General features: G+C 38.2%; 1 protein-coding gene across 2 annotated transcripts; it reads left to right on the top strand.

Moving 5' to 3' along the window:
- Window positions 1-17,420: 17,420 nt before the first annotated feature.
- tnni1d (troponin I, skeletal, slow d) lies at window positions 17,421-23,219 on the top strand. Of its 2 annotated transcripts, none has more exons than XM_084111640.1 (8): window positions 17,421-17,526; window positions 17,640-17,671; window positions 18,249-18,287; window positions 18,380-18,421; window positions 18,499-18,630; window positions 18,730-18,819; window positions 21,718-21,900; window positions 22,182-23,194. In XM_084111640.1, the coding sequence occupies exons 3-8, from the start codon at window positions 18,276-18,278 to the stop codon at window positions 22,266-22,268; spliced, it is 546 nt and encodes a 181-aa protein (XP_083967766.1). In that variant the 5' UTR covers window positions 17,421-17,526; window positions 17,640-17,671; window positions 18,249-18,275; the 3' UTR covers window positions 22,269-23,194. The 2 variants fall into 2 exon arrangements, with proteins under 2 accessions (XP_083967766.1, XP_083967765.1); XM_084111639.1 differs by having other exon boundaries at window positions 17,471-17,526; window positions 17,640-17,668; window positions 22,182-23,219.
- Window positions 23,220-24,219: the final 1,000 nt, after the last annotated feature.

Here is a 24,219-nt window from a genome sequence, read left to right as displayed (position 1 = left end):
GTAATTCTCGCCTAGTCTTTTATGAGTACTAAGGATTCGTACATACTCATTCGCTCGCCTGCTGCTTTTCCCCTACTATATAGTTGAGCAGTATGCGGTTTCGAACGCAGCCAGTGTGTTTGTCAACGGGGGCGTTCGGAGAACATCGGGGGGTGCTGGAAGCAATACTTTTTGAAAGGGGGGCGCTGAGGTGTTCCTGGGGGGGCTTTTGTTTAATGTGAGTTTACATTAAAGATTTACAGGCTGAAACTCATGACTACTTGCTAAAGAAAATGGTCTGCAACATTCTAACACTGTGGGTGCTTCTCAATTCTTACTTGTGCATCCTCATTTCCTTTCCTCGCGTGGGGAGGCTGCAAGGAAAGAAAATGAGGACGGAGGAATCGGAGGAAAGCTTATTTGCATTTTGGAATATTCTTGATCACTCGGGCGTCATCAGCTGCGCTTAATGGATCTGGCCTGATGTTGGTAAAGTTGGGTTATTTAAGAAATTAATAAATAAAGATAAAGCAAGATGCCCGGTTGACATGTGTGATATATGATTTATTTAAACTGCAAAGGTAAAGCATAAATTAAAATTATTGTGACAAGATGTGAAGGGGGAGGAGAATTTATACATGCGTCAGGTTTCTCGATAAGAAAGACTTCCGCATGGATACACCAGTGTATCTTCGCTCATAGCTCCTCTGGAAGCTTCCTCACTCCTCGTTCCTCGCGGTGCAATTAGAGACTTGAGATGTCCTTCAAGATGGCTGAGCTTGATCGGTTTCCGGGTCATAGGATGGAGGACGGAGGAGCGAGGAAACGAGGAGGGATATTGAGAAGCACCCCGTCTACAGCGGCGCATCCTTTGATACATCAAAGCTAACATTCCAAATACTTTTGTCTGTCAGTTGCGCAAGCGCACGGATCCAGTGCATCAGAAATAGAAAGTAGCATCCGTTCCCTTTCAATACGATTCGATTACTGAAGATTATAGAATAACGCAGTGAAACTTTTCCCTGTATAGGCTTTTCATGAGCCTATACAGGGTGTCCGCGCGGTAGTAAAAGGTAGTAAAAAGAATCTACCAAAATTAAGGCCCTTGAAAGGTAGTAAAAGGTAACAAACGCAATTTGACTTGGTAGTAAATTTTTCATCACCACCTCAATATATGAGTTTCCATTTTTTTGCTAAATATTTGTGTCTCCATATTTTAACTTCATCTAGCATAATTTAAAAAATATAGACGGTGCTAACAACAGGACCTGACGGGCTCGACATTAACGCTTGTCCGGGACAAGTGGATTTTTTTGAAGTAGGCTAAAAGAGAAAGCCCTTTAAAGGTGCAGATATGACAATATGCAGATTTAAATATATCAGAGCTGATTGAACACAGATGAGGATATTTCTTCAGAATAAATTATATTTACAGCACACACACACCAAAAAAATTCCGGACAAGCAACTTTTTTACTCTGACAAGTGAATGACAGATTTACTTGTCCAAAGGACAAGCACATGAAAAGGCTTAATGTCGAGCCCTGAAACAATGACAAAGTGCCAAGGTTATTATTCACCTTATTAGGGCTAAGGGCTATGGTTAGGATAACTCAAGGGCTAGGGTTAAGATAAGGACAACTGAAAGTCAACTCAACACTACAAAAAAAAAACATAATTGACAATGACAATACTTAATGATCACAATTAAACATTAGTGTACCTAATATGTATGATGGGTGTGACAGTGTCACACTTATACCTTATATAGTAAGTAGTAAGTGGTGCTTTGCATACCCCTCCCACTGTGTTTCCCCTGTGTTCTTTCTACGCGCAGACCAGCGCCCCTCTTCTGGCATGAGCGGCCTGGTCTTGTTCGGGGGATCTGAAGAGGATCTTCCTGAGCTCGAATTAGAGTAGTCTACCCTGAGGAGCCCAGACGCTTGGACAAATGGTTCCTGCTGGGGGCCAAGAGGCCCCTCGTCAGAGAGCAGCACCACTCTTCACGGAGGTCCATGATGAGCTCACCAAGTTGGGGCGCACCCCCTTCTCGGCGCGCCTTCGTACTTCCACCGCCCTCACCACAGGTGAGGAAAAGGGCTATGAGAACCAGAACCCAAAAATGCTTTTAAGAACTTGAAGGAAGGTGTGCTATTCATACAAGATTTCTCATGTTCCAGGGAAGAGCTTATGGACTGTAAACACTTGTGTGCTCCACTACCTGCTGACAAAGAAAACACGAATGATGAGCTCATGGAAAGCACTAACATTTACATGGACAACATTGATGAGCATCTCCCAGCAAGCCAATCTTTCCTGGACAACCTGAGAGAGCACCTCAAATCAGACTCAAATGTTTGCTCAAATGTCTTGAAAATGTGTCAGGACGGGTGGCCTGAGAAGCTTTACTGGTTAGAACTGTTCACGACGGCCTTCTTATAAAAGGGACAAGACTAGTTATTCCCTCTGCATTGTGGTGTGATGTCCTTGTCAAGCTGCACGTAGGGCATAAAGGAGTAATTAAATGGAGAGAACGTGCACGGCAAAGTGTGTGGTTCCCTTGCTTTACTGTCATACAGGTCAACTCCTCTTCACAATGGGTACAGCCCACCCCAGCTGCTCATGGGCTCCCTAGACTACTGGACACTTTGTTACCTGATAGTGCCACCATAAGTGTTCGGGAAAGAGAGGAAAGAAGTGCAGACATGAGAGATTTCAACAAACGTCATCAAGTGCATGACCTGAACACGCTCTCACTTGGCGATCAGGTGTGGGTCACGGATCAAAAGGTGCCGGGAACTGTGGTGGAGGAACATCCAATGCCAGGTTCTTACCAGGTGGATGTGTCTCATGGAACTGTTCATAGGAACCGCCATTTCCTCATTCCTATGGATGTAAAGCAGGGTGGTTGTGACACCCAGGCTTGTTCCCAGTTGTTTGAGAACATTACAGAGACACAAAATGCACCTCAAACATATTCTGTCAGTCCAAAAGGAGCAGTAACTAGAACCAGATATGAGAGGCCAGTCATGAAACCTACTGGATTTATAATCACTCTACTAGCCTTAGGGGAGAGTTTTCACAGTAGTCAGGCAGTTTATCCCTGGTTGAAAAAAAAGGGGAAATGTTGCTGTGATATTGAAAAAAAAATATATGTAACTGTGGGTAATGCGCTTTTCATAACTTTTTGTAGTCTGAAGTGAACAGTTTTCAGGTAATGTTCATCGGTACAAAAGATATTGTTTATTGCTCATTGTTGAGTTGTGTTCTAAGCAATGTCTATTAAGAATAAGATTTCAATGATGCTATGTTTTTCATTGTTTTCTCTTTGTTAAAAGGGGAGATGTGGGATAATCTTTGTGATAAAACTACATAATGATTTACATGGTTTGAACCCTGAATACTGTTTCTGCCCATGAGGGGGCGTTGTTGGGGTGTGGAATAAATGAAAGGCTAGATTAAGAGTCCAAAGGTGTGTGTGTGTGCGCGCTATTTACTCAAGTAATACACTACTAGAGAATACGACAGTTGAGATGTATTCTAAGCACATCCGTCTCTGGCTCTGCGCCAGCCAAACCTCAAAAGCACATGAATTTAGCAGTTGATCACGTGATGCACTGAACATTCTAATAATACTGGTGGGATCGCACGCGTCAAATGGTAATCTAATATATTTAGCGGGGCATTCAGTTACTTTTAAAAAGGACAAAACAGACGGTTGTCAGTGTATTTCGTTGGACTTTAACTTTGCCAGCTATAAAAACCTTGCATTCCCTCACGTTTTACCCCTGATTTTTAATGGGAGTCGGCATGGGACACTGACGGATGACAGTTTCTAACCCCCCTCTTCCTCTCCTGCCTTGCCCATACCACACCCTTCTTCACACAGCCATCCACGCCCATTTAAATGATGTTTCATAAACAAAGTTCGGGAGGAGCACGTTCAAATAATCAATCAATCAACTCGTCATCAAACAATTACCATGTCTATCAGCATGAGAGGAAGCATATTCACTCTGTCAACTCACCTAACATTCCTTGACAGTTTTCAGCATCCCTCCACCACCCCGACTCCTCACTATTGTCTTGTTCTTTCACAGCCAGGAATAGGGGGGGAGTAGCCTATGGGTTCGGGCCGAATACCGAGCCCGGAGCCCTCTCCTCAGACAGCAAGCCAAATACGCATTTATTCTATTATTTGTAAGTGTGAACTCGTGAAGTAGTATTTTTGAGGTAGAACTTCAACATTGCCAAAAGCTACAGAATCAGAACTGAAAATTAAAGCTAAATTAAATAAATCAATTACATTTATTGTCGAATCAATTTAAGGACTCCTTAAAGGGATAGTTCACCCAAAAAATAAATAAATCAGCCAGCCCATAATTTACTCACCCTGAAGCCATCCTAGCCCAGATAGCAAACAGTCATTGAAACTATGTTAAATCAACATTCCTTTTTCAACAATAAGTCATTGAATCAACATCGAACTCTGATGTTGATTCTACATCATTTGCACCCTGTTTTAATATTGAAACAACGTTGAAATCCTGTCCATAGATCAACGGAATTTCAATGGTATTTCAATTATCAGGAATATTGAAACAATGTTGAAATTTCAACTAAACTAAGGATCAACGTGATTTCAATGGAATTTCAATCGTTTTTAAATGTTAATTTTAAATGTAATGCCATAATTTAAATAGCCTGCTTTATCTACAGCCAGTAGTAATAGAACATGTAGCCTATAAAACACTGAACACACCACACTAAAACAAATTCATTTTTAATAGCCTTTTTATTTAATTATTTGTACTCTTTATTTACACTTCAATGTCCTCTGATGCCGAATATTTTGTCGTCCAGTCCCTCCTGCCCGGTCTGGCGCATAGCGCAGCCACTTTTGCACAGCCCGTGGGTGACGGCGGCTGTCCCCATCTGCTGAGTAGAGCATCTAAAACAGAAAATAAAATCACAATGCAAAAAATTAGCATTTAAGTTAAACAGAACACATATTTAAACACTTGGAACAAATTCAAAGTCAATATAGGCTAAATAACTGGATACTTATAACTAAGTTATAGTAAATGTATTGATTAGAGTTAGGCTACCAGACAAAAGATTTTTCCGGTCGACTAATTGCACATTTATATTAATTTCTGCTTAAATACTGTGTGCATGGAGGAATATAGCATATACGCCCGAGCACATGCGTAAATCTCACCGCAAATCTCAGGCAAAAACAGGCTAATAATAATAAATAGGCTATGTCTTTAAAATTAACGAGGCCAGTTGCCAGGCCTGGTTGGCGCTGACAGTGCGCGCGCGCTTCCCCGCGCTCAGAAAAGGTGCATGTCAGAACAGAACGCCAGTGAAATGTTTTCCTCAAAAGCAGATCTTGGAGAAGATCATCAAAAATCGTGATATCGCATAAGCACTAGTATAAAACGACTGTTATCATTTCTGAAAACAAACACAATTGAGTTACAAAACCCTGTAAGGGTACAAAACTGTATCGCACGCACATCGCAGCCCTGCTCGAGGATTATTATTTTATATTTGTATTACGACGATATGGTCTAATCGGCATTTCGTGGCGGTGCTGTGTTAATAGATTTCATGACACTAGCAATGGGTACAGACATGTATTTTGAGCTATCACAAAAATAGACTGGACTCGGAGGTTTTGCTAACTTTATAACCTAGAAGAGAACCACAAAATACGTTCGGCAGATTTTGACACATGGTAAAACAAAAATCTATTTCAGTGACCAGCACTGCGTCGGTTACTACATTAACCATCATGTCAGCCTAACAGTATTTGATTAGGTACAATTCATTCATATCGAACATTAAGCAAGCTTACCTGTACGCTTGTGCCAAGGGTCCAGAAATGAGCTGTGTCCGGTGCAGTAGCCTACGTTGGTGTTGATCTCTCGGTCAACCAAATATCGATAGATTTTCAATCACATTTCCCGGTCAACTATATATCGATGCATTTTCAATCATATTTCCCGGTCAACTATATGTCGATGACTTGTCAACAATGCGTCGTTTCCCGGTCAACTATAAATCAATGACTTTTCAACGCATTCAGCGATCGTCCGGTAAACCAAATATCAATGCTTAATCAATCATAAAGATAACTATAGATCAATGTTGTTCCAATATTGTTGCCATCAACATTAATAACATCAGGTTTTCATCGATATGGTAAATGGTGATTCAACATTTATTTTACATTGAAATTTCAATATCAACCATAATGATGATTCAGATGGAAAAACAATGTTTATTCAATGTTGGCTTGCTGTCTGGGAGGTGTATATGACATTATTCTTTCAGACGAATACAATCGGAGTTATATTAAAAAATGTCCTGGCTCTTCCAAGGATGGGATGTGAATGTCTTTGGAAGTCCATCAAAGCGCACCCATTCATGATTAAAGTGATCCACGTGTCTCCGGGGGTTAATAAAGGCCTTCTGAAGTGAAGCATTGTGTTTGTGTAAGAAAAATATCCATATTTAAAACTTTATCGACTGAAATAAGTAGCTTCCGGCAGACGGTCGTACACATCGATTTATGCCAAAGGAGTAGCCTAACCCTTAAACTTGACGCATAACATAATGACGAACACGGTTGCCCAGCCCTGTTAGTTTGAACCGCGAGAGGCGTCAAAGCGTACAAAGCTACACCTAGGCTACATCATACATCGTCAAGTGTTACTCTTTTGGCGTAAGCCCACTTGCGTAGACCATCTACTAATCATTTTCTACGTGATTCATTTAAATGCTTGCCTCCCATAAATTTTGCGTCTGAAAGGGAAACTCCAACAAATGCATATGCAATAAAGTCAGTCGCAAAAATACTCAGCACTAATTTTTCACTGCGTGTATTTAGTAAACCCTGACAGCAGCTTTTTAACGGCAAAAGAAGGTTTGCGCTGGGGCAAGGTGTTAGAAAATCTGGCTCTTATATATTGATCTATATACTGCAGGGAAACCCAATGTTCTATTCAATGAATATTACAGGTTAAATAAGTCAAGCTGATCTCTATTGAAAGTTACTGTTAACAGCATAAATTCAAACAAACTAAAAAAACAAAACAAACAAACAAACAAACAAGCAAAAAAAAAAAAAAAAAAAAAAAAATTAAAGCAAAAAAAAAAAAAAAAAAAACTAAAAAACAATAGTGACAGAAATGCAGTTACAGTGGGGTTTAAATATGTATCCGTCAATGTGTTTTCTTAGGCATAAAATAACTTGTGGGACAGATTTCACTCCCATATGATTTTATATACAGTGACATTATAAACTTAATACATGATTTTTATGTTTTTATTTTGGTTAACTCATTTCTGTCCAAGTGAAATCCTAATATTTAAAGGAGTGAACCTCCTCGGGTAAACATATGCATCTTTGTCATTAGTAGCACATCCACAGTGCAATGGAATCACTGGTCTAGACAAGAAAGAAAATAAATAAATAAATTAACAGATATAATTGCACATGAATCAAATGAAAAATTATTTGAAATCCATTTAAAAAAGAAAAGAAAAAAGTATTCATATTCATAGTATTCATGCTTTTATACAACAGTTCTATAAATAAGTAATGTGCCTGGATTTATTTGAGAAGATGAATGAACAATTTAATTTAGCATAGAATATATTATTTTTTTCATTTTAAATGACCATATCCAAAACTGCTTGAATAGCCATTAATCCTTCAAATATTTGTGTGAGAGGTGTTTAAAGGCAGTGATGCATTGAGCCATCAGTGGTCGCTGAGATGGATACTATAATAACGGTGGTGAGCAAGTTCTCCATAACTGTGTTGGGATCATGTTTCAGAATAAATAGCTAAGGCACCTGCTCTGGAACAATAGCTGCATGTCAGCAAGGTCATTAGTTTGCTTCTCATTGTTTTCCTTCCTTTGTGCTATTGCCATTGCGAACTAGTGTGTTTGAAATGTCACAATAAAGCTTACAAAGCTTTCCAGTCTCATAAATGGTTCTCTATAATGGTTTCTCACATTCACTGTGAAGAACAGTCATGTGTTTGTTGGTAGAGTAGACGGAATTCTTGCTTATTACAAATGTAGACATCTGACCTCTAAGTTGATCACTTCCTGCACAGGCAACTTTAGAAACATGCGTTCCGTGCATATAGAGCGTCGCTGGGTCTGATAATTTAGCAGGTGTAATTTCTTTAATTCTGAATGCATTTTTCTAAAACAAAATATGTACCATTGTTTTGATTGACATTAGTCCGGAATTTAATGAAACATCAACTATTCACAACACGTAAATACCATTATGGCATGTTCTATTTATTTTAATCAAAATTATGACAATGCTTACCTCAGCACCACCTCTTTAATAACTCAGTATGTCATTATGATTCAAATATAGGTAACACTTCATTTCTATAGTCCACTATAGACATTCTACTAACTATAAGTAACTTTTCAACTATGTCAACTACCAGTCATTAAAGTATTAGTAGACTGTCTGCTTAATATCTGTTAACACTAACCGTCTACTAATACTCTGAGAGTTAGTTGACACGTAGTTGCAAATAAAGTGTAAACCAAATATATATTGCAGTTAAACTTATATTATAAAATAAATGTTTATATTCCTTTTTAAAAAGCTACTTTATTATGTCCTGACTGACATAAGTATTAGTATTAATTAGTATTTCTTATAATTGTAAAAAAATAAATATTTTCCTAAATTTCCATTTGCAGCACCAGAAAAGTGTGGGCTGACTGTGGGCTAGCCCACACTAAGTAGAGTGGGCCCCCATTGGGGCCAGTTGTGGGCCCACAGCAAACCCCTTAGGGGCCCGTGTGGGACCACTGTGGGCAGCCCACTGTGGGCCCAGATACCAGCATGAAATGCGGGGCACATGTGGGCCCCATCGGGACAGCCCAAAGTGTGGGCTGACTGTGGGCTGGCCCACACTAAGTAGAGTGGGCCCCCATTGGGGCCAGTTGTGGGCCCACAGCAAGCCCACGCTATGGGCAAAGTGTGGGTATACTGTGGGTACATTGGGTTAAGTGTGGGCATACTGTGGGTACACTGTAAAAAGTGTGGGCATACTGTGGGTACACTGTGTGGTCATACTATGGGTACACTGGGAAAAGTGTGGGCCTACTGCGGACAATGCAAAGATGTATTGTAATATACCTGTGGCCTTAACAAACAACAAGATTAGTTTGGTTGTACTTTGCATTTGCCACAATACATGCAAAATAATTGCACTTGTTGAAAGTCGAAGTAGTACATTAGAAGTCATATGTTTCAAATAATTTCATTTATTCACAGTCATGTAAATATATATATATATACACAATACATTACCGTTCAAAAGTTTGGGGTCAGTACATTTTTTTTAAATACTTTTGAAAGAAATCCCTTCATCTCATCAAAGCTGCATTTATTTAATAAATACATTAAAAGGAGTAATATTCTGAAATATTGTTGCAACTTAAAATAACTGTTTTCTGGTTTAATCTATTTTACAAAGTAATTATTCCTGGGATGTTAAAAATTTATGTTAAGAATTTATTACAGTAGCCAGCATCCAGTCGTCAGCATGTAAATCGTGAAAACAAATCAGGAACGTTTGAACAGAACTGTTAAAAGAGCAGCATTTATTCTAAATAGATTTTGAGTAAAAAAAAAAAAAAAGCGTATAAAACCACATCACAACACATTGGTGGATTATGAATCCTCTAATACAATAAATCAATCCCCTCGGATACCAGAAGATCTTTGCCAGATCTCAAGTCTTCTGGTTCTTCTGCTCCTTCCACCATCCCAGTCTCTTGCATTATGATTTAACAGGATCAGGATCAACCCCTTCGGATGCTGCGGCCTGGCTCTAAAGTGAGAAAAAAACAACAACAATTGAAATGTTAACATACAAAAAATTACAAAAAAAAACAAAAACAAGGGTTGTTCCAAGTGTAATTTATATATGACTGGAGAAACCTGAGAATAATTTGAGTTCTGGAAAAATAGTTACAGGTGTTTTTTATTATTAAAAACTAATTTAGGCGGTGTTGTTGAAAGAGAAACATACAGAGAGTGAACAAATTGAGGGCATGATGAAATAAGAGCATGAGAACAGTTTACTAAAATTATCAACACAACGTAAAGAATATTTTTGTCAACTTGTACTCACACTCATGTCATTCCAAACCTGCATGATTTCTTCTGTGGAAGATGATATTTTGAAAACTCAATTAAAAGTCAATGGGATCCAATGGGATTTTCATTGTATGAACAAAACAGATTAAACATAATTCAAAATATCTTCTTTTGCATTCCACAGAAAAAAGTAAATAATACATGTTTGGAACAACATGAAGAACAATCCTTTTAATGTCTTTATCAATAAATCATTGATAGCTTTAACTTGCAGCCTGAATATGTCATTTTTATTTTAAAAAATAGAGGGAATGTGTCCGACAGTCAAAAATGTACTTGCACAGAAAAAGAATGACCTGTGCCTGAGTGGCTCTTTTGGGTTTATTATTTAGCTGTTTGACACACATCACAATTAAGGAAAAAAGAGAGAAGACAACTGAATATTAGTCAAATATTACATAAATCTATACAAATAAAAATTATTCTTTTTCATCAGTGATTGACTAATTAATATGTCAGGAGTTCTCAACTCTGGTCCTCGAAGTGCACTGTCTTGCAGTTTATGTCCAGACCTGATCAATCTCACTTGCTCTTTTAACCAAAAGAGCTTGATTAGCTTGTCCAGGCGTGCTGGACCAGGGTTGGTGCTAAAGTCTGCAGGACAGTGGTCCTCAAGGGCCAGAGCTGAGGTCCCCTGCAAAATGTTCTGAACATGACTAGATCGATCACTTACAGCAGTGGTGTCCAGTCCTGGTCATGGAGGAGTTTAGCTCCAGCCATGTCTGTAGTGTCTGCTGATCCTGAAGACCTCGATCAACTGGTTCAGGTCTGCTTAACTGGGGTTGGAGCTCAATTCTGCAATCAGGATTAGACTGCAATAAATACTGAAAAGAGAGAGGACAAACAACATTTCAAATACAGTATTTAATGTTGATATTAACTTTAAGATTAATAAATGCTGTAGAAGTAATTGTTCACTAATTGTTGGTTCATGTTAACTAAAGCTAACAAAATGAAACCTTATTATAAAGTGTTACCATTTTTTAATGAGAGAGTCGGCCATACGAATATAAAATTAATTAATAGGAATCTTAAACTGATTCAAACTAGGCTACTGTATTGTATATTCATGTTAATACTAGGCACAAATGACATTATAGCACTCCTTTCATTTGCCCTCCAGGTGGGCGTTCCTATAATGGTGTGAGTCGTGTGACGTCACGTGAAATCAATTAATTAACCTTTACGTTAAATAAATTAGTTTACTTTCATTCACACATTTGGAAATTGCCAGCAAAACCTTTACAATACTATCAAAATCTCTCATATACTGTACACATACAATGTGATTAAAAGCCTAAATTACAGCTCAAGTTAACCTGCCTCTAGCTAGTAACAGTTAGCTGCTACTGTTAACTTAACGGTTGAGATGCTAGCGGACTTTTCCTGAAGACACTAAATCATTTCTATAAAGTAAATATTCAACGGAAGCGTGTCATTTACATGAAAGAATGTGTCAGAAGCATTTGTATGTACTATTTGCAGGGCTGCCAACTTTTGAGTTTAGCTTGGAGTGAGATTTTTACATACCAAAATCTGGGGGGGGGGGGGGGGGGGGGGTATGTCAAAACAAATATTGCATCACAATAAGTGTAATTGTGATTGTCAAAACATTTGGTAACTAAATAGAATTTTATGAAGTTTAGTGACAACATGTTACAATGTTTACATTGTACAATGACTGGTATAGGATACAGTTTTTATTATTGCTTGACAAAAATTTCAAGATTTCAATTCCATTCTTGTGATTTGATTCCGATTTTGATTCAATATTGACTATTTTGGATACATGTTTATTTTAAATTTTATTTAAAAAAATAATCTCACCTAATGCTGTAAACATAGAGGGCCCAATCTGCTGGTATTATTAAAGGTTAACAATAATATTAAATTAAATATAATGCAGTTTTTGTTATAATAACAATTATTTAATGACATAAGTAAAAATATAATAAATATGTAAAGTGTTCAGCAAAATCTCCTCTCTAGCTATTTTTTCTATTTAATTAACATGCTATGGTCGTTAAATGGCTTTCCTGAGGTAAATGTAACGTTATGTGACATAATTGTTCTCCTGCTGTTATATTGACCTCTTTCCGTGGTTGAAAAACACTAATTGGTCGATATTATGTATACTTTCGGTAAGTTGTACTGCATCTTTAAATAAAAAAGTAACAGGTGATCGGTTCACGTGCACTTGAACTGAGGCGCTCAGCGATCTATCACGTCACATTTACAAGCGCCAAAGGTATTTTTGTCTGAATTTCGTAATAAAATTGACGGAATCTAAGAGCTGAGAATTAGTTTAATATTAAAAGTACCTCTTTGCTCCACAATTTTTCTGTGCGTGAGAAAATGGATGTGTGGCGTGAGAGCGTGTGAAAAGTGTCAATTGCGTGAGTCTCACGCTCAATGCGTGAGAGTTGGCAGCCCTGTATTTGTGTAAGTTTGGGGACTAAACTTACCTGAAAGTAGTGAAAACAGCAGTGAGAGACAGAGTTACTGCTTGTGTCAGTTGAGCTGTCGTTCCGTTTCCATGGTAACACCCTCCGCTCCAGTTCAAATCATAGACTGTAAAAGGTTCAAATGCGGCTCGAATGTTCAGCGCGAGCGCCCATTAAAACACGCAAAAGTCACGCAGCATTTACATAAACATAGAATTGATGGAGGGAATTATTTGATAATCAGATAAAATATCTTGAAAACTTTGGTTTGTTCCATTTGTTCCTATTTTAATAAAACCTGTTTAATTATAACCTCAGTGAGATCAATTATGCAACATAATAACTTAAAAATATCCATTAGGGAACGTTCTCTATAAATTACTTTTAGGTTATTAAAAAAATAACCACCCTGCAACGTTCTGGGAACGTTATTTTATGGTTGCAAAATAATAACTTAAAAATAACCATTAGGAAACGTTCTCTATAAGTTATTTTTAGGTTATTTAAAGTCCGCGTGAACCGGAAGTTGCAAACAACTTTTCTCCAGTGTTGTGACGTATTTCCCAGTGAAAAGGAATATTGAACAGAGGGCAGGGTTTTACCAGGCGGGAAGGAAGTCGACCGGAAGTTGAAGCCGGCCGCGTGCCACCATCTTGTAGCAGAACTTCACCTGCAGTTAGCATCCCATTGACTCCCATTCATTTTGGCGTCACTTTGACAGCGAATAACTTTACATCTGAGGCGTTTGAAGACTCCATTTGTCCATTATTTATTTCTAAAGAAACACGACAATGTATAAAATGCTCCATTACCTTGTAGCTTATGTTATGGCCCCGTAGAAGCGTTTTTTGTAAAAGTAGGCTAACGATTGCGTCATAACCACGCGACTCTCTGTCGCACAGTAGAGAGATTACCATATGGACGGGAGGAGACGCTCGCGGGCAATCGGGGGGACGTGGAGGCAAACTGACAATATAATTAATCAGAATACCTAGCAAAAGTTGCTCCTGCTCCAAGCTCATGGACACCTCCTACTCACACTCTCCGTCTCTGCAAGATTCGGAAGGGAATGATTCAGATTTCTCTTGGCACAGCTACTAGAAGACAGACGGGTTGCTCACGTGGTCCGTGTAACGCTTTGCTCGGTTTGAGTCTGCGCGTCAGGAAAGGAAGTGCTAAGAAATCGCTAAAAATGGGCTTCACTTGTCTCAATTGAGTTCCAATGGGGTCGCTGTGTCCATTTCTTTTACTGTCTATGGGTTTTACTCTAGCGCTCCTCCTCTCCATCTCTCGCTCATAACAGACTAACGTTTGAGGGGAGTGGTTAAGCGTTTCCCAACCCAAGTCCTCAAACCTACGTCATCAGGGAAGGTCCTCCAATGCAGAGGGGAGGGGCATTTTCAGATTTTGATTAAAGATTACGAAGCCAAACATTTTTTTTGTGTGGATTGACTTGCATGGATGAATTGTTCACCACTAAACGATCAATTTAGGCAAACAAAGTAAATATGGTCAATTTTGATTTCATGTGGACTTTAAAAGTAACCACCCAGCAACGTTCTGGGAACGTTATTTTATGGTTACATAAAAATAAAACCAAAAAAGAATGTTCCCCTAATGTTAGTATTTGGTTCCCAAAAAAATAACCAAACGGGAACCAAAAACTAACGTTAGGGAAATGTTCTGTGTTAACTGGGTGGTCTGTCTGACTTTATCATTCTGTCTGGGAACAGCTGCAACAAGCAAACAGGTAAAGATAGTACTTGTCTTGCTATCTTGTTGACTGTGTGCAGTTTTAGTTAAGTATGGGATAGACTGTTGAATGAAATAACATTTATGACATTTTACAGGATCGTTAAAATAGTTTGATTAACCCTGAGCTTCTAATCTTAAAACAATGATTTAACTGTACTGTTATGGTGGGTTGCCCACAGTAAACCCTCATGGTGGCCCCACAGTGAAAAACAGCTATGGGCCCCGCATGGGCTAACCCACTGGGGGCCCGTGTGGGTTTTCTGTGGGCAGTCCCACAGTGGGTTGCCCACAGTAAATCCTAATGGGGGCCCAAATGGGTAAAACTGCTATGCCCTGTATGGGCTAACCCACTGGGGGCCCGTGTGGGTTTTCTGTGGGCAGTCCCACAGTGGGTTGCCCACAGTAAATCCTAATGGGGGCCCAAATGGATAAAACTGCTATGGGCCCCACATGGGCTAACCCACTAGGGGCCCGTGTGGGTTTTCTTTGGGCAAGCCCACTGTGGGCTTGCCCACAGAAAGCCCACATGGGGCCCGAAAGGGTTTGCCCTTGCCCACACTGTCCCACAGAAAACCCACACTTACCCACAGTGGGCCCACACTGGCATGTTTGCTGGGCAGTGCTTCACATTGCCATCTAGCTGCCTGGAGTGCATACTACATCGAATTTCACACACTTTTGCGTCACCATATGCACACAGATTTCCCCCCCATAACGCTTGTCTAAACGCAGAATAAAAAGGCATAAATAAATATAAAAATAAAAATAACGCAACGCCACTTTTGCGTTTTCTCTTCAGATCGTTTCCGTGTAAACAGCCTTAGTTTGTATTTCATCAGTTCCTGTGTTTCTTTGTTTGTATTCCCACCACTCTTTAGTTTCCATGGTCACCCTCTTTATTTCTGAGTTCTTTTGTTTTAGCTGTATTAGATTAATTACCAAGTTTGAGTCACTATTTAAGCTGCAACCTTGTCCGGTCTCAATTACATTCATTCAGTTTAGTGTGTTTTGCTTCTGCCTGTTAGCCTGCCTAGTAGTATATTATTATTCAATTTTGTGTTTTGGAATTTAATTCATCTTCCTCTGCCTTCCTCTGCCTTCCTGCAAACACCCGAGACAATAATTCAGTAGATGGTACTGACCATTAGAAACCATTTTCAATTTATTCATTCATTGATTTTAAATAAGAATTTGCAACTTGACCTCATGAGAATTCGTAAGTATTCATAAGTATTGTACTCATGTTTTATCTACGAACCTATGATTATCCATCTCTGTCCTGATGTGGAGATGAGGGAATCGCAGACCAAGGCGGATGCGAGCAGGACGGAGGAACCACTGGACAAGCCGAGGGGTTCAAGGTAGACAGCGGAGGCGAGGGAGGCTTTGCAGGACCATCTGCAATGAAGGAGATTTGGAGTTGGGTTTGACCAGTGACAACTTTCTAGAGCACACATGCTAGTTTCCTTTTTGCAATCAGTACTCAAGAACCAACATGAGTTGCTATGAGGTTATTTTGGAAACCAAAGAATTTGAATACTGCCATCAAAAATTTCCATAGTGCCATAGCACATGGAATATACAAAGTAGTGGAACATGCAAAGTAATAGCACATACAAAGTCTTCAATTCATCCACAAGGAAATACGCCACAGCACACAGGGAAATTATAACACAAACACTATGTAGCTTATAATATGACAAAGTGATTTGAATTTGAATTTTAAATTTGAATTATTTGCAAGTGTAATGTAACAAAATTGAATTTTAGGTGGTAGTTTAAATAGTTCTGAATATTGAACATTTGAAATTTAACAAACTGAAATGTTTTTATGGCTGAATTTTATAGACATGTATTTTCAAACAGCTAGTTTTTTTGTTCTGAATTCTTATACTGCAAATATTCAGTTTAAAAAAATACAGATTCAAGTTTTCAAGATGAAGAAATTCAGAACTTCAAATTCAGTTTTCTAAAATTCAATCTCAAAAATTCAGATCTTACAGAAAGTAGGTCACAGGTCATCCACAGGGAAGAGTAAAGGATCTCAGAAAAGTCGAACAGAGCATTTTGGCTGCACTGCAGTAGTTTTCTGCCTCAAAGGTGGTGGTGGTTCAAGAGTATCCGTGTATCTTTCGTTCAGTCATTTTTTTTAAATTTAATATTAAGAGTAGAAAAATGAGAAAACAGCTTGAGTATTAGATTTCTAATATTCTAGTAGGCTAATAATAGCCCGCTGCAGCAGTTGCATGGAGCTTACAAAACTTAACGCGTGTATTGCAACTATAGGCTACATTTAATTTTCTCATCAAACAACTAGACTAACGAATGGCTCGGTACAACAGAAGAGCCTAGAAAGGGCTTTTTCTCTGTGTAGACCAGCAGTTGGTCTGAATTTGCTATAACCTATAGCCTATTTTCTGGACTGTATAGACTAAGTCACGTTTTATCATGAAACACGCTGTGATTTATTCCAAAGTGACTGAGATTGTTAACGTTAAACAATCTAAATGTTGACTTTCAAAAGTAGGTGCGCCAAGAAGGCTATTCTCTGTATTTTGGTTCATTTTTGGTGAGCGCCAGAAAGATCTAAAGAGACCGAGACGCGCTAATGCAGTGGGCATATAGTGTTAATAAGTGTTTTTGTTACCAAAAACACTGCACTACATTGATTTACTATTAGGCACATTAACAAATGACAGATGGATCTGAGTCAAATTATATAGAAAACTATATTTGACTACTATATTTGCATTTAACATTGCTTGCCCTGCTGTTCACAGAGAACAGACCTGCAATCCATTTTTGGGTCACACGACCCATCAGGAACTATTTTAAGAGGGTATATCAGCGTCTGGATGATAAATATCTATGGGGTCAATATTGTGTTTGATTGTGTGTGGGTTTATGAACTCAACTCCAGTCCAAAGAAAAGTCATCATGTATTCTTATGTATTGCTGTATTGTTACAGCTTTGCAGTTGGTGATATTTCATTTCTAGAGCACTGCCAAGGCATTCCTGGCGACAGAAACTATATCTGCCAGCCAGTGGCGGCTGGGCTATAAAATCCCTTTGTCTCAACACCCTGTTGTTCTGCCTTCTGTCCGTGGCCATCAACCAGATAGATACCAGGTACAGCATCCATGCTTACTTTAAAGAGTTGACTTTGTCTTGAGAACATTTTCAGTTTATTGTTTTCCTTATTTTGTAAGTTTCATCTGAAATCTCTTGAATTTCTTTTTTAGTTGTTCAGCAAGACGTCACAATGGGCGAGTAAGTACAAGTCTTTTTTTCCCCAAAGGTTATTCATTATTTAGCATTTTAACGTAAAGAATTTCATTCTTTTCCATGTAAAGTATGTGATACTGGTGCTACCAGTCACATTTATTTTTAATTTTAGTGAATATTTCAGAGTTCCTATCAAAAATGTCCTCCAATATTGAGCAGGAAAAAGATATACATTGATATTTTGTGACCACAAGCCTAACACAAAATTATGCAAAAAAAAAAAGATGATAAGCTTATGATAAGCTTAATTTGTCAGTACACATGTGCTTGAGAAATTGAACAGGCCACTCAAAGTGCATTATTTAGTGATCAATAAATGTTTCGAATTACTTCAGTCAAACAGTTTGATTACTCAAAATGCTTTAATAAATGCATACTGATGATTGTTTCCCTTTTTTGTTTCTTAACAAACGATACGGAATGGCAGGCAGGTAAGAATTTGTTTTCCATTCTGGTTTCCATATTTACATAAATGTTATATATTGCTTTTAGTATTTACATAAAAATATCAACTCAATATGCTTGCTTTCAAATGTGAACTATGCTTAATTTATATTGTCATATAGCAGATACGAAGGCCTGGAAATCCAAAAATGGACATCAAAGTACGTCTTGATTATTTTAAAAATCATGCCATGCCAATTAATATTGTATCAATATTCTACCAATACCTCATTTCCCTTACCTTTTTTAACAGCCTAAGTCAAAGATTTCAGCATCAAGGAAACTTTCTCTAAAGGTTAGATTTATTTTCATAACTTATTTCCTACTTTGTTGTGAAATTGTTATTAAAGCTCCTTTTCCATCTTCAATCAGATAATGCTTCTTAACAGAGCAATGGAGGATTTGGAAAACGAGAAACAGGACAGGGATGAAGAGAAAAATCGCTACCTCACAGAAAAACACCCTCCTTTGCAGTTATCTGGACTCTCTCTGGAGGAGTTACAGGTGATACATTCAGTCTGTTGAAGACAAAACATGCTGTTTAGCTTCATTCAATATTTCTTAAACCAGTTGTATTTACTAATGTTTTATATTCATCTTCAGAATCTGTGTAAGCAGCTCTACAAAAAAATCGATGTAGTAGATGAGGAGAGGTACGGCTATGAGGATAAAGTTATCAAGCACAACAAAGATGTAAGTCTAAACCAACAAATAAGATATATTCGGTATATACCCGGGGTGGGCAACTCCCAGTCTACATTTCATGGTGAGGCCAATGTAGGCACGACATTGGTTTGAGGTATTGGCCCCAAATGGATTTGTCCATGGGTTCCATACCAGCCCTATCTGAAAAAGTCTATATGAATCTCACGTAGAATCTAACTGGGGCAAATGCAGATAGGACCAACACGGAATCACAAACACGTTTGAGGCCCATACCTCAAGCCCATATCTTGCCTACATTGGCCCCAAAATGAGATGTTGGCTGGACTCTGGTCTTCAAGGTCTTCTGTAATGCAGAGTTTAACTTCAACCCAGAACAAACTCACCAGAACCAGTTTATCAAGGTCTTGAGGATTACTAAAATCAGGGGAACTTACAAAGATAGTGGACCCTGAGGGCCAGAGTTACCCACTCCTGACTATTCTCTACAGACCAGAGGTCTCCAAGGAGGTCCGCAGACCTGCACAGTTTATCTCTAATTAAACAAACCTGAACCAGCTAATCAAAGTCTTTGAGAGCTATAAACTTTCAGGATTGTGTATTAAAGCATTATTTCCAAACTCTGTTCCTGGAGGCACATTTACTTTACACATTTTCAAACTCTTCTAAATCAAACACACCTGAATCAACTCAACAGTTCATTAGCAGAGACTCTAAGACCTAAAATGGATGTGTCAGATAAGGGAAACATTAAAAAAGTGTACTTTTGGGGTATCTCCAGTAATAGGGTTGGGAAACACTGTGTTAGAGTGCTATAAGTGGGTGCTAAACCCTTCTGTGGTCCTCCAGGAAAAATGGATTATAGACAACTGGTATAGACATATCAGTATCCTAGACAAAACTTTTTTATTTTATGTAAGGCTGGTCATCCCCTCATGATGCTGCTATTTTTAGATTAGAAGAATAATAATCATTTCTTTAGCTAAACCACCTTACGTATAAATCATGTTTCTGCATCCACACCAAGTGGTGTCAGTATATAGTCAAAAACCACAGTTGTATCAGCTATCGAAAGAAGTTAATAAGGAAGCGCAATAAACTAGAGCACATTTACCTGGAATTTTCTAGTGAGATGAAGACCTTGATTAGCTGGTTCAGGTATGTTTACTTAGGGTGGGTCTTCTCCTGGAGCCAAGAGCTGAGTGATGTTGAATGAAAACTTTATTGAAAGCTAATCAACAGAAAACAATCAACAGTCTGTGGAGTCCTGGAACAAACAGCAGATAGAGAATCCGGGGGTGAATCAGGATCAAAGTCAGTGACAGGCAGGGGTCAATAACCAGGAAACAGTCAGAATCAGGAAGGGGTGCATTTCTCATTTATAGTTTCCAAACCTGCAGAATCTTTGTTTGCACATATGTTGTACAAACCACGTTGGTTCAACAATATAGAACTGTCATTAATGCCATCACGCAAGTGAACATGGCATCTGAGGACTATCTTTTTTGTCCTCTGTTGTTTTGCTCTATTTACAGATGTTTGAATCTTTTGCTTGTTCCCTCTTATTTCATACTCCACATACTCCAGGTCTTTAGAGTAGCTAGAGTAACTAGTCTAGAGCATATTCACACATGCATAGTGTTCAAAAATGCCGTTTTCATTCTCTTGACAAGATGTAAGGTAGAATGAAATTTGTATATGGAATGGAAGATATAAGCTGTGTCCCAATTCAGAGGCTGCATCCTTCGAAGGCTGCATTCAAAGACTGAATGCGCCATACCGGCATGACGAAGGCTGTCCCAATTCAAAGGCTCCTTCAAATGCGGCCTCGAAATGCGTCGGTAACACTTTACAATAAGGTTCATTAGTTAACATTAGTTAATGCACTGTGAACTAACATGAACAAACAATGAACAGCTGTATTTTTATTAACCAACATGAACAAAGATTAATAAATACTATAACAAATGTATTGCTCATTGTTAGTTCATGTTAGTTAATACATTAACTAATGTTAACTAATGAACCTTATTGTAAAGTGTTACCAATGCGTACTTCGTTTCCCAGGCTATAAAAGATACAACAGATGGCCCATCCACTGTGTACTGGTGATGATAGGATTTTTTTTTTTTTTTAAACTTCTAAATGTACTGTAAGTAAATACTTATACTCTGTATTGGGTTTTAACATACTGCAATATCTAACCATACAAATGTCACAAAAACACTTTAAAGCGGTTTAAATGTTGGCATATCTTACTAAGATGGAATATTACAAATAGTTTATACTTTTTATTATGTACATAAATGGACCAAGGGGAACATATTTAGACAGGTTGTGAACCCAGTTTTGCTTTCAGACAGTTGAATATAACTTTTTAAAATGTCCAGCACAAACGTCACTGTTGCCCGTCAATGGCAGCTGTCACAGAGGCTAGACAAGAGCAGCCCTCTGTAGGCTAGACGGTCCCATTTAACAACACTCGGTCTGAAATATGTTGCTTACAATGGAACTTGCTACAGTAATTGGCTGACAATGCTTTTGAGAAACGCACACTTGAACAAAGCAGAGGATCAAACCAGACTGACCAGAGACACAGTATGAAAGACTAACAGAATTGACAGGATTGTCAAGACCATCAGGACAGAAGCGAGACTGACAGTGAAGGTCAATAAACACTTTGGATCCAAGGAAACGCAGAGTGAGAGCAGATATAGTGTGACTACCAATTGCTGATGCCGTACAATCACCATATAGAGCAAGAAAACAAAAACAAACAGGACAAAAATGAACCAGACAGTGGGTTGCATACTTCTGAGGATGTACCAACCAACAAACTTCCACTGAGATGAATCAGAGTTCTAAGGGATAGCATTCTCTAGGTATTATGCCTCCTTGGTAATGGAAATTTTGTATTCACTTGATTAGATCAATGAACTTAAGCTGAAAGTTCAGGATCTAGGGGGGAAGTTCAAGAAACCCGCCCTGAGGAAGGTGCGTGTGTCTGCTGATGAGATGATGAGGGCTTTGCTGGGCTCCAAACACAAAGGCTCCATGGACCTCCGTGCAAATCTGAAGTCAGTCAAGAAGGAGGATATAAAGCAAGAAAAGGTAAGGCGATAAACATAAAACGTATATACCGAAATTAGCTAATACGAATAACTTTAGATTTTAAGCAAACGTCATGTTGTTTACATGTTGTTTTTTGATGTTGTGGTTTCTAGAGTCCAAATTATTGTATTTTTATTTCAATCTTTTTTACTGTTGTTGTAAAAAGTCTCAGTCGTAACAGATACTTAAATTCATCTCCACATTATGGAAATATTGAATGCCATAAATTTAACCATTTCAAATTTTACCATTACAATCTAATGCTTCTTTCTGTCAAATAGGTCTTGACCAGTGAAGTAGGTGACTGGCGTAAGAATGTGGAAGCCATGTCTGGCATGGAGGGAAGAAAGAAGATGTTTGATGCTTAAAATACGTCCAATAGCCACCCAAACACAGCCCTAGAGTCTAGGCTAAAACAAGGCAGAATTTGGGATGTCAGTGAAAATGTAATAGAGGTCTAACCATAGCGCAAGAATAGATGCACAGGCTACACATTAAACATGTCAAAGAAATTAAACCACACACCTTGTAATCACTGTTGACTTTGCTTATATGATTGAAGTTATTTTGGCCAAATGCCAAATTCAAGGTTATTTTGGCTAGAAGTGGGTTACTCATAGCTGGACTATATCGGGTCTATAGTTGGTCTATACTGAGATGGTGAAATGACGGCTATTGCTTGTTGTGTTATGTTGATCCAAACTCGAATTATGGTCTTATTTCTGTGTAACAGAAAAGTAGAATTTAGAAGACTGCTTACATGGCTATTTTCAATTCAATGACATGGGGCAAGCTTTAAAAATATGATTTTCCTTTAAAAATATGATTGACATCCCTTCTCTAAAGAGTTGATAGAGACATGAAATATGCCTTTGTATATTCTGGTGTTTTTGAGACCTATAGTCTGCATCCTATATTCTTTATAGTCTGCCATCATTTCATTCATTATGAATGCATGCATGATGAATATAAATATATAAAAAACAACTCAGTATAAGTTACACTGGGATATATGTGTGTTTTTGTGTGCTACATTGAAGTCTTAAATTGGCAATAAAAGTAGCAAAATTGGCTTAAACTCGTTTTCCCCCCTATTAATTTAGTATTCACAGTACTCAACAAATTTTGCTAAAGGTTCAAGATTTTTTAATAGCATTAAAATGTATGGAAATGCAGACACAATGGAATATGTAATGTAACTAATATTTGAACAGTAAAACATCTTTCTTTATACTTATTAGATGTACTCTTCAATGTATTTCTCCATGATTAATGATACACAACTGGTGCTTAAAGATGACAAATGATTATGTGTTTTGTTCAGTCAGTTACAATATGATATGATTCATTATCCAATCTTACTTTCTGACTTAAATATGATATTTCACTATGGTGAAGCTGAGAGGACCAGCTAAGCTAGCAGGTTAGGCGACGGGCCATCTTCCATGGTGACAGCAGTAAATAAAGAGGTCAAGCTGGCCATTGTTTCAGTACAGCACAGTTCATGCTGTATTTTTAGTTCTGTTGTACCCCATATCTAATCTGACTCAACCTTGAAGAGATGAACATTAAAAAGTGCACACGTCATTGGGAACCTAAAGCATGCAGGACAAGAAAGCTTTCCTGTTGTCACCTACATGGGTCGTTCACACCATAGCAGCACTGGGATTTCAGACGTGGTTGCCTGAGTGAACAGTGAGGTTTATGCTAAAAACAAACAATGACAAAAAAATGTCTTGACAACAGACACTTCTTGGGGTCTTTAACCCAACCCATGTATCAAATAGTGATGAACATTTCAAGTATGTTTGCTGACAAACTGGATCAATGAAAGATTCAGTTTAAAGGGTTAGTTCACATTCTGTCAGTAATTACTCACCCTCATGTTGTTCCAAACCCGTAAGACATTTTTGGATCATTTTCATTTTTGCTATTGACACAATGCCACAATTGTCAGATTTGAATTCTGTTCGCATCATTGATCGTTATCGTCCTGTTTTTCACTGTAAAGCTGCTTTGCATACCACATGGAAATAAAATACTTGTTATTGGCTGATTGACTAATGCTAGAGCTAAAGTAACTAAATTGCGACTGGATACTAAAATTCTTCGGTAGTAAGTTGAGAGGGTAGCGACTAAAGTTGGCATCATCTAAAGTGGTTCACACTATATTTTTAGATTATTTGTTTATTGCAACTAATCTCACTTACCCTTGAAGAACATTGAAGCACACGGTGAACTCAAAGGCACAAGAGAAAAAGACTGTGGGTCTTCATACATTAAATATACACTACTATTAAACAATTTGGGGTCACTGCA

The sequence above is a fragment of the Abramis brama genome, assembly GCF_963993115.1.
Source record: "Abramis brama genome assembly, chromosome: 4".
Classification (NCBI taxonomy): domain Eukaryota; kingdom Metazoa; phylum Chordata; class Actinopteri; order Cypriniformes; family Leuciscidae; genus Abramis; species Abramis brama.
The sequence above is the reverse complement of the archived record's forward strand: the minus strand, read 5'-3'. Positions and strand labels throughout refer to the sequence as shown.

Excerpts from the sequence above, each read along its gene's own strand:
- tnni1d (XM_084111639.1), top strand. Across the intron at positions 18,631-18,729 it reads TCTCTCTGGAGGAGTTACAG|AATCTGTGTAAGCAGCTCTA; the intron begins GTGATACATTCA and ends ATTCATCTTCAG. Across the intron at positions 18,820-21,717 it reads TTATCAAGCACAACAAAGAT|ATCAATGAACTTAAGCTGAA; the intron begins GTAAGTCTAAAC and ends TCACTTGATTAG.